The following is an 11673-nucleotide window of genomic DNA, read 5'->3' on the forward strand; positions in this document are numbered from 1 at the left end:
ATTTGTGAACCTCCTCACACAATCAAGCCTGGTTAAACACAGGATAAATGTTTCTAACCGGCGAAGATGCTCCATTAGGGGGGGTCCACGTTTCGCAAGCGTAGAGAAGGGAGGGAATGACTGTGGCCGAGAAGACCTGAAGCTTCGTGTGAAGTGACAGACCAGGTAGCTTCCACACAGCGTTACGCAACCGATGAAAAGATCATGCCGCTCGACTGGTTCAGAGTGAGACCTCTGCTGTTAAACCGGAGCCGGTCATGAGCACACTGCCCAGGTATGGGAAACTCTCCACAACTGCCCCATCACCGATTGGGAGTTGTGTGGGTGGAGTGTCCGACGGTACAAAATACAGACACACACACACATCAATACACACAGACACACGTCAATACATACACACACAGACATACACACACACATACACGCACATGCACATACACACACAGACACACACACATTAATACACACAGACACACACACATTAATACACACACAGACACACACACACAGACATACACACACACATACACGCACATGCACATACACACACAGACACACACACATTAATACACACAGACACACACACATTAATACACACAGACACACATGACAACACACATACAGACACACACACACAACCACATACACACACATCAATACATACACACACATACACACACATACACACACAACCACATACACACACATACACGTACACACACATACACACACATACACGTACACACACATACACACACATCAATACATACACACACATACACACACAACCACATACACACACATACACGTACACACACATACACACACATACACACACATACACACACATCAATACATACACACACACAGACACCACACCCCAATTACTCACCCCCCCCCTACCTGTTCCCCCTCGCCCGTGTCGTATTTCGTTTACTTATCGCCACAAAGACAAAGATCCCCCGTGTAGCCTCTATGAGGCTGCAGGGGCAAGTGCTGTTAGCTAGCACCTCACACACAGACAAAGATCTCCCGTGTAGCCTCTAGCAGGCTGCAGGGGCAAGTGCTGTTAGCTAGCACCTCACACACAGACACAGACAAAGATCCCCCGTGTAGCCTCTAGCAGACTGCAGGGGCAAGTGCTGTTAGCTAGCACCTCATACACAGACACAGACAAAGATCTCCCGTGTAGCCTCTAGCAGGCTGCAGGGGCAAGTGCTGTCAGCTAGCACCTCACACACAGACACAGACAAAGATCCCCCGTGTAGCCTCTAGCAGACTGCAGGGGCAAGTGCTGTTAGCTAGCACCTCACACACAGACACAGACAAAGATCCCCCGTGTAGCCTCTAACAGGCTGCAGGGGCAAGTGCTGTTAGCTAGCACCTCACACACAGACACAGACAAAGATCCCCCGTGTAGCCTCTAACAGGCTGCAGGGGCAAGTGCTGTGGCACACACAGAGGGGGTGGGTGGGCAGCACCACGCCCGGCCGCCTTTGTCTCCCCAGTGCTAGCGATGTTCACTACACACCGCTACACCAGCTACACAGTTGAGGCTGAGTCGACCTAGGGGAGGCCCAGGATCGGTTCAGATAATCGTTACTGGTGGTGTTGGTAGTGCCATCACACCCCCCTCCATCACCACCACCACCATCACCACCTCCACCATCACCACCTCCACCATCACCACCTCCACCATCACCACCTCCACCATCACCACCATCACCACCATCACCTCCTCACTATCTCCCCCATCACCTTCCCACCATTACCACCATCACCATCACCACCATCACCACCATCACCACCACCATCAGCACCATCACCATCATCACCACCATCATCACCACCACCACCACCACCATCACCACCATCACCTCCTCACTATCTCCACCATCACCAGCACCATCACCATCACCATCATCACCTCCCTCCACCACCATCATCACCACCACCACCACCACCATCACCATCATCACCACCATCACCACCATCACCTTCCCCCATCACCTCTCCACCACCACTATCACCACCACCACCACCATCACCACCACCACCATTACCATCACCACCACCATCACCATCACCACCACCTTCCTCCATCACCTCCCCACCACAACCACCATCACCACCATCACCACCACCATCACCACCACCATCACCACCACCACCACCATCAACACCACCACCATCACCACCACCACCATCACCACCATCACAACCATCACCACCACCACCACCATCACCATCACCACCATCACCACCACCACCATCACCACCATCACAACCATCACCACCACCACCACCATCACCACCATCAACACTACCACCATCACCACCATCACCACCATCACCTTCCCCCATCACCTCTCCACCATCATCATCACCACCATTATCACAATCACCACCATCAACGTCCTCCATCATCTCCCCAACATCACCATCACCACCATTATCACCACCACCACCACCACCACCATCACCTCCTCACTATCTCCACCATCACCACCATCACCACCATCACCACCACCACGTTCCTTCATCATCTCCCCAACATCACCATCACCACCATCATCACCACCACCATCACCTCCCCACCATTACCTCTCCACCATCACCATCACCACCACCACCACCACCACCATCACCACCACCACATCACCACCACCACCACCACCACCATCACCTCCCCACCATTACCTCTCCACCATCACCATCACCACCATCACAACCATCACCACCACCACCATCACCACCACCACCACCATCACCATGCGTCACCTCTCTCCATCCTGCCCCTCCCTCCCTCCCACCACAACCTCCACCACCACGCATCACCTCCCCCCATCCTGCCCACCCCCCCACCACCATCACCCCCACCATCACCACCATCACCACACCCTCCCCTACCTCTCCCCCACACCCTCACCTCCCCCCCCCCCGCACCCTCCTCCACCTGTCCGCTCTATAAAGAGCGGCTCGCTCCAAGTGCCCCCTTCATCTCTCTGCAAGAGCGGGCAGATCTCCTCCAGCATAACCACCAGAATCATCATCAGCATCAGCAGCAGCATCAGCATCATCAGCATCATCAGCATCATCAGCATCAGAATCATCATCGACAATGTTTTCTTCACGTTCCACAAGCAGTGTCAATCTGGGCGGCAATCGCCGTAGCTACTCGGCAAGCATGCACGGTGGCGGCGGTGGTGGTGGTTATGGTGGCGGTAGCATCTCGCGTGTGTCCTACTCCAACGTGGGCAGTGGCTATGGAGGAGGCTTCGGTGGCGGGTTTGGTGGTGGTGGTGGTGGTGGCTACGGTGGTGGCGGCTACGGTGGTGGTGGCGGGTCGGTGGGGTTCAGCAACTTCAACGTGAGCGGTCTCAGCGGCGGGGACGAGAAGCTGGAGATGCAGGGACTCAACGATCGTCTGGCCGGGTACATCGAGAAGGTGAGCGGTGGTGGTGGTGGAGGTGGTGGTGGTGGTAGTGGTGGTGGAGGTGGTGGTGGAGGAGGAGGAGGAGGAGGTGGTGGTGGAGGAGGAGGTGGTGGTGGAGGTGGTGGTGGTGGCGGTGGAGGAGGTGGAGGAGGTGATGGTGGAGGAGGTGGTGATGGAGGTGGTGGTGGTGGTGGTGGTGGTGGTGGTGGTGGTGGTGGTGAAAGTGGAGGAGGATTTGAAAGTGGAGGAGGAGGTGATGGTGGTGGTGGTGATGGTGGAGGTGAAGGAGGTGGTGGTGGAGGTGGTGGAGGAGGTGGTGGTGGAGGAGGAGGTGGTGGTGGAGGAGGAGGTGGTGGAGGTGATGGTGGAGGTGGTGGTGGTGGTGGAGGAGGAGGTGGTGGAGGAGGAGATGGTGGAGGTGGTGGCGGTGGAGGTGGTGGTAGAGGTGATGGTGGTCACGGTGGTGGAGGTGATGGTGGTGGTAGTGGAGGAGGAGGTGGTGGTGATGGTGGTGACGGTGGTGATGGTGATGATGGAGGTGATGGTGATGATGGTGGTGATGGTGGTGATGGTGGTGGTGGTGGTGATGATGGTGGTGGTGGTGATGATGGTGGTGGTGGTGGAGGAGGTGGTGGTGGTGGTGGTGATGGTAGTGATGATGGAGGTGATGGTGGTGATGGTGATGGTGGTGGAGGTGGTGATGATGGTGGTGATGGTGGTGGTGATGGTGATGATGGTGGAGGTGGTGGTGATGGTGGTGATGATGGGGGTGCTGATGACAATGATTTGTATCATTTGATTCAGAGTTGACACGAACCACAAATGCGAGATTCCTATCAAAGTGCAACTTTAAGAAGAAAATAAAAAACGAAACAACCACTCCCACCCCCCCCCCCTACGCAGACTCATGATGCTTGTTCTGGCTCAAGGTCAAGTGTCAGGGTTCGAGTTGGGGTCAGGGCTCAGGTGCCAAAGGGTGGAGGTCACGGGTGGAGTTTGCGGGTGGAGGTTACGGCTTTGAGGTCGAACATGGAGGTCATGGATAGAGGTTAGGGGTGGAGTTTAGAGATGGAGGTTAGGGTGGAGTTTAGGGGTGGAGGTTAGGGGTGGAGTTTAGAGATGGAGGTTAGGGTGGAGTTTAGGGGTGGAGGTTAGGGGGGAGTTTAGGGGTGGAGGTTAGGGTGGAGTTTAGAGATGGAGGTTAGGGTGGAGTTTAGAGATGGAGGTTAGGGGGGAGTTTAGGTGTGGAGGTTAGGGGTGGAGTTTAGAGATGGAGGTTAGGGTGGAGTTTAGGGGTGGAGGTTAGGGGGGAGTTTAGGGGTGGAGGTTAGGGTGGAGTTTAGAGATGGAGGTTAGGGTGGAGTTTAGAGATGGAGGTTAGGGGGGAGTTTAGGGGTGGAGGTTAGGGGTGGAGTTTAGAGATGGAGGTTAGGGTGGAGTTTAGGGGTGGAGGTTAGGGGGGAGTTTAGGGGTGGAGGTTAGGGTGGAGTTTAGAGATGGAGGTTAGGGTGGAGTTTAGGGGTGGAGGTTAGGGGTGGAGTTTAGAGATGGAGGTTAGGGTGGAGTTTAGGGGTGGAGGTTAGGGGGGAGTTTAGGGGTGGAGGTTAGGGTGGAGTTTAGAGATGGAGGTTAGGGTGGAGTTTAGAGATGGAGGTTAGGGGGGAGTTTAGGGGTGGAGGTTAGGGGTGGAGTTTAGAGATGGAGGTTAGGGTGGAGTTTAGGGGTGGAGGTTAGGGGGGAGTTTAGGGGTGGAGGTTAGGGTGGAGTTTAGAGATGGAGGTTAGGGTGGAGTTTAGAGATGGAGGTTAGGGGGGAGTTTAGAGATGGAGGTTAGGGTGGAGTTTAGGGGTGGAGGTTAGGGGGGAGTTTAGGGGTGGAGGTTAGGGTGGAGTTTAGGGGTGGTGTTTAGGGGGGAGTTTAGAGATGGAGGTTAGGGTGGAGTTTAGAGATGGAGGTTAGGGTGGAGTTTAGGGGTGGAGGTTAGGGTGGAGTTTAGAGATGGAGGTTAGGGGGGAGTTTAGGGGTGGAGGTTACGGGTGGAGTTTATGGGTGGAGTTTATGGGTGGAGGTTAAGGTGGAATTTAGGGGTTGAGGTTATGGGTGGAGGTTACGGGTGGAGTTTATGGGTGGAGTTTATGGGTGGAGGTTATGGGTGGAGGTTAGAGGTGGAGGTGAGGGTGGAGTTTATGGGTGGCGTTTAGCGGTGGAGGTTAGCGTGGAGTTTAGGGGTGGAGTTTATGGGTGGAAGTTAGGGTTGGAGCTTAGGGGTGGAGGTTAAGGTGGAATTTAGAGATGAAGGTTAGGGTGGAGTTTAGTGGTGGAGGTTACAGGTGGAGGTTGGGGTGGAGTTTAGGGTGGAGTTTAGGGTGGAGTTTAGGGGTGGAGTTTACGGTGGAGTTTAGTGATGGAGTTTACGGTAGAGTTTAGGGTGGAGTTTAGGGTGGAGTTTAGGGTGGAGTTTAGGGTGGAGTTTAGGGTGGAGTTTAGGGGTGGAGTTTACGGTGGAGTTTAGTGATGGAGTTTACGGTAGAGTTTAGGGTGGAGTTTATGGTGGAGTTTAGGGTGGAGTTTATGGGTGGAGTTTAGGGTGGAGTTTAAGGTGGAGTTTAGGGTGGAATATATGGTGGAGTTTTAGGGTGGAATTTATGGTGGAGTTTATTGGTGGAGTTTACGGTGGAGTTTAGGTGATGGAGTTTACGGGTGGAGGTTAGGGGAAGAGGTTAGAGATGGAGTTTAGGAATGGAGGTGAGGGTTGAATGAATCCCTGGCAAGTCACGAAAGCTTTAAATCGAAAGTGTGGGTTGGAGTTTAGAGATGGAACTTTGAGATGGATTCTAGATGTGAGGCTTTCGTGACTGCAAGGATTCATATGCTTAGGTGTTTTTTTCGGTGAAGTCACGTAGATAAAAAAATGTAATTTAAATTTGAAAAAGTAAAATGACAAGTAAACCCGTAAAAACAAAGTTGTTCACTATAAATCCTTTATATGCGTGGCATTGGGGCGGCTAGAGTCCTCTCGTCCTCTGGCATCATTAAACAATTGGCAATTAAATATTGTTAAAAATTCCCTAAAAAGTGTAACATTTTGGAAAAAGTTTTTCACGAAAATAAATTGTCACGCACAACGAGTCTGTGTGCAAAATGTCAGCTCGATTGGATCACGGGAAGTGGGTTAAAAAAAACGACCGAAAGATTTGCACGGTCGTAAGCGCGCAAGCAAGCAAGCGAACTTAATATAAAGGATTTAAAAATAAAATTAAAATCACGACGTTTCGGAGGCAACACAAGCCTCCGTCTTCAGGTGGAACCGTCACAGCCACGACAGCCGTATCAAGCGAATGAGAGATTACCATTCTATATATACGGGGTGGTTATTAATTGTCATTTTTAATTTACTTGATACAGCAGCTGTCGTGGCTGTGACGGTTCCACCTGAAGACGGAAGGCTTGTGTTGCCTCCGAAACGTCGTGATTTGTTATTTTTATTTTATTTTACTTTGATTAATTTTAATGTTTTATCAAAATAAAACATAATGTTTTCTTTTTTTCTTTTGTCACGTAGGTAAAACAATTGAATTAATAAAAGTAAAATAAAAATAAAATAAAATATTTTACTTTTATGTTTCTTTTATTAAATTAAATTTTCTTTTTAAATTAAATTAATTTTAATTTTTAAAAAAAATTAATTTAAATACTTTTTATTTTACTTTTATTAAATTTTTTTTTTTACCTACGTGACTTTACCGAACAAACCTAAGCATATGAACCCTTGCCAGTCACGAAAGCTTCGCATCTAGAATCCATCTCAAAGTTCCATCTCTAAACTCCAACCCACACTTTCGATTTGAAGCTTTCGTGACTGCCAGGGATTCCTCCAACACTCACCTCCAACCAAAACCTCCAACCCTCACCTCCACCATAAACTCCACCCGTAAACTCCACCGCTAAACTGCATCCCTAAACTCCACCACTAAACTCCACCCTAAAGTCCACCCTAAACTTCCATCCCTAACCTCCAACCCTAACCTCCACCATAAACTTCCATCCCTAACCTCCACCCCTAACCTCCACCCCAACATCCACCCTGAACTCCACCCCTCACCTCCACCCCTAAACTCCATCCTAAACTTCACTGCTAAACTCCACCCCAACCTAAGTATATGAATCATTGCCAGTCACGAAAGCTTCGCATCTAGAATCCATCTCAAAGTTCCATCTCTAAACTCCAACCCACACTGTCGATTTGAAGCTTTCGTGACTTGCGGCGATTCATACAACCCTCACCTCCAACCAAAACACTTCGAGATGGAGCTTAAGTGACGGCGTGAAAACAAGACGCACAAACACGCAGCTCACACGCCTTTGGCCTACTCTTCCCTCTGTCTCCCCCCCCCCCCCCCCCTCAGGTTAAATTCCTAGAGGGAGCTAATCGCGAGCTTGAGCTGAAGATCAAGGAGATGCTCAAGGGCAAAGGAGGCTCCTCCAAGGACTACAGCGCCTACTACAAGATCATGGACGACCTGCGCGCAAAGGTGGACAAGCCCGCTCGCCCGTCAGCATCATCGTCATCATCATCAGCAGAAGCATCATCATCATCAGCAGCAGAAGTAGCAGAAGTAGCATCATTATCATCAGCAGCAGAAGTAGCATCATCGTCATCATCAGCAGCATCATCATCATCATCATCAATAGCATCATCATCATCAGCAGCATCATCATCATCAGTAGCAGCAGAATCATCATCTTCATCATCAGCAGCATAATCAGCAGCAGCAGAATCATCATCAGAAGCATCATCATCATCAGCAGAAGCAGTAGCAGCAGCAGAAGTAGCATCATCATGAGCAGCAGCAGCAGTAGCATCATCATCAGCAGCAGCAGAATCAGAAGTAGCATCATCGTCATCATCATCATCAGCAGCAGAAGTAGCAGAAGTAGCATCATTATCATCAGCAGCAGAAGTAGCATCATCGTCATCATCAGCAGCATCATCATCATCATCAATAGCATCATCATCATCAGCAGCATCATCATCATCAGTAGCAGCAGAATCATCATCTTCATCATCAGCAGCATAAACAGCAGCAGCAGAATCATCATCAGAAGCATCATCAGCAGCAGCAGCAGCAGCAGCAGAAGTAGCAGAATCATCATCAGCAGCAGCAGTAGCATCATCATCAGCAGAAGTAGCATCAGTAGCAGCAGCAGAATCATCATCATCAGCAGCAGTAGCAGCAGAAGTAGCATCGTCATCAGCAGAAGCAGCAACATCATCAGCAGCAGCATCATCATCAGTAGCAGCAGCAGCAGCAGCAGAATCATCATCATCATCAGCAGCAGCAGCAGCAGAATCATCATCATCCGCAGCAGCAGAAGTAGCATCATCATCATCAGAAGCAGAAGCAGTAACAGTATTATCATCATCAGTAGCAGAAGCATCATCAGCAGCAGCAGCATCATCAGAAGCAGCAGCATCATCATCAGCAGAAGCATCATCAGCATCAGTAGCATCAGCAGTAGCAGCAGCAGTAGCAGCAGCAGAATCATCATCGTCATCAGAAGCAGAAGCATCATCATCAGCAGAAGCAGCATCATCATCAGCAGCAGAAGTAGCATCATCATCGTCATCATCAGCATCATCGTCATCGTCAGCAGCAGAAGCAGCAACATTATCAGCAGTAGCAGCATCATCAGTAGCAGCAGCAGAAGTATCATCATCAGCAGAAGCATCATCATCAGTAGCATCATCAGCAGCAGCAGCATCGTCAGCAGCAGCAGTATCAGCAGCAGCAGCAACATCATCATCAGCAGCATCATCAGCAGCAGCAGAAGCAGTAACATCATTATCATCATCAGAAGCAGAATCATCATCATCATCAGCAGCAGCAGCAGAAGTATCATCATCAGCAGCATCATCATCAGTAGCAGCAGCATCATCATTATCAGCAGCATCATCATCAGTAGCAGCAGCATCATCATTATCAGCAGCAGCAGCAGAAGTATCATCATCATCATCATCAGCAGAATCAGCATCGTTATCGGCAAGCATTTTGTTGAAATGTTACCAGTGAATCTGTGTCTCTCTGTCTCTCTGTGTCTCTCTGTGTGTCCCTCTGAATCTGTGTCTCTCTGACTCTGTGTCTCTGTGTCTATGTGTGTGTCTCTGTGTGTGTCTCTCTGTGTGTCTCTCTGTGTGTCTCTCTGACTCTGTGTTTCTCTGTGTCTATGTGTGTGTCTCTGTGTGTGTCTTTCTGTGTGTCTCTCTGTGTGTCTCTCTGTGTGTCTCTCTGTGTGTCTCTCTGACTCTGTGTCTCTCTGTGTCTCTCTCCGTGCGTCTCTGTCTCTCTGACTCTCTCACAATGTATCTCAATGTCTCTCTCCGTGTGTCTCTTTGTATGTCTCTCTGTATGTCTCTCTGTGTCTCTGTGTGTCTCTCTGTGTGTCTCTCTGTGTGTCTCTCTGTGTGTCTCTCTCAATGTCTCTCTCAATGTCTCTCTCAATGTCTCTCTCAATGTCTCTCTCCGCAGATCCTGGCTCAGATCCTGGAGAATGCTCGAATCAGCCTGGAGATTGACAACGCGAGGCTGGCAGCTGACGACTTCCGCACAAAGTGAGGCCCCTCAGACTGACCTCACCCTGACCCTCACCCTGACCCCTCACCCTGACCCTCACCCTGACCCTCACCCTCACCCTCACCCTGACTCTGACTCTCACCCTGACTCTAACCATGATCCTGACCCTGACACTAATCTTAACTCTAACCTTGACTCTAACCCTGACACTAACCCTGACCCTGACTCTAACTCTAACCCTGACTCTAACCCTGACTCTAACTCTAACCCTCACCCTGACACTAACCCTGACCCTCACTCTGACTCTAATCTTAACTCTAACCCTGACCCTGAATATAACTCTAACCCTGACTCTGACTTTGACCCTGACTCTAACTCTAACCCTGACACTAACCCTGACCCTCACTCTGACTCTAATCTTAACTCTAACCCTGACCCTGAATATAACTCTAACCCTGACTCTGACTTTGACCCTGACTCTAACTCTAACCCTGACACTAACCCTGACCCTGACTCTAACCCTCACCCTGACACTAACCCTGACCCTCACTCTGACTCTAATCTTAACTCTAACCCTGACCCTGAATATAACTCTAACCCTGACTCTGACTTTGACCCTGACTCTAACTCTAACCCTGACTCTAACCCTGACCCTGACTCTAACCCTCACCCTGACCCTGACTCTAACTCTAACCCTCACCCTCACCCTCTCCCCTCTCCTCCTCCCCTCCCCTCCCCCTCCCCTCCCCCCTCCCCTCCCTGACTCTGACTCTAACCCTGACCCTGACCTCGTAACCCTGACTCTAATCTTAACTCTAACTCTGACTCTGACCCTGACTCTAACCCTGACCCTGACCCTGACTCTAACCCTGACTCTAATGTTAACTCTATCTCTGACTCTGACCCTGACTCTAACTCCAACTCTAACCCTGACCCTGACCCTGACCCTGACTCTAACCCTGACTCTAATCTTAACCCTAACCCTGACCCTGACCCTGACTCTAACCCTGACCCTGACCCTGACTCTAACCCTGACTCTAATGTTAACTCTATCTCTGACTCTGACCCTGACTCTAACTCCAACTCTAACCCTGACCCTGACTCTAACCCTGACTCTAATCTTAACCCTAACCCTGACCCTGACCCTGACTCTAACCCTGACCCTGACCCTGACTCTAACCCTGACTTTAATGTTAACTCTATCTCTGACTCTGACCCTGACTCTAACTCCAACTCTAACCCTGACCCTGACCCTGACTCTAACCCTGACTCTAATCTTAACCCTAACCCTGACCCTGACCCTGACTCTAACCCTGACCCTGACCCTGACTCTAACCCTGACTCTAATGTTAACTCTATCTCTGACTCTGACCCTGACTCTAACTCCAACTCTAACCCTGACCTGACCCTGACCCTGACTCTAACCCTGACTCTAATCTTAACCCTAACCCTGACCCTGACCCTGACTCTAACCCTGACCCTGACCCTGACTCTAACCCCTGACTCTAATGTTAACTCTATCTCTGACTCTGACTCTAACTCCAACTCTAACCCTGACCCTGACTCTAACCCTGACTCTAATCTTAACCCTAACCCTGACCCTGACCCTGACCCTGACTCTAACCCTGACCCTGACTCTAACCCTGACTCTAATGTTAACTCTAT

The 11673-nt window shown here is 50.3% G+C and overlaps 1 protein-coding gene across 1 annotated transcript; it reads left to right on the forward strand.

Moving 5' to 3' along the window:
• Window positions 1–3004: 3004 nt before the first annotated feature.
• LOC144740283 (keratin, type 1 cytoskeletal 11-like) lies at window positions 3005–10061 on the forward strand. The gene is made up of 3 exons (XM_078623157.1): window positions 3005–3448; window positions 7843–7968; window positions 9964–10061. Exons 1-3 carry the CDS (start codon window positions 3122–3124, stop codon window positions 10048–10050), a joined length of 540 nt encoding a protein of 179 aa, XP_078479283.1. The 5' UTR covers window positions 3005–3121; the 3' UTR covers window positions 10051–10061.
• Window positions 10062–11673: the final 1612 nt, after the last annotated feature.

The sequence above is a fragment of the Lampetra planeri genome, unplaced genomic scaffold (genome assembly GCF_965212315.1).
Source record: "Lampetra planeri unplaced genomic scaffold, kcLamPlan1.2.h2 scaffold_2020, whole genome shotgun sequence".
Lineage (NCBI taxonomy): Eukaryota > Metazoa > Chordata > Hyperoartia > Petromyzontiformes > Petromyzontidae > Lampetra > Lampetra planeri.

Bases quoted from the DNA above. Each gene is read 5' to 3' on its own strand.
- LOC144740283 (XM_078623157.1), top strand. From the start codon at position 3,122: ATGTTTTCTTCACGTTCCACAAGCAGTGTCAATCTGGGCGGCAATCGC. The intron at 3,449-7,842 runs GTGAGCGGTGGT...CCCCCCCCTCAG, and splicing joins TGGCCGGGTACATCGAGAAG to GTTAAATTCCTAGAGGGAGC. The intron at 7,969-9,963 runs GTGGACAAGCCC...CTCTCTCCGCAG, and splicing joins TGGACGACCTGCGCGCAAAG to ATCCTGGCTCAGATCCTGGA.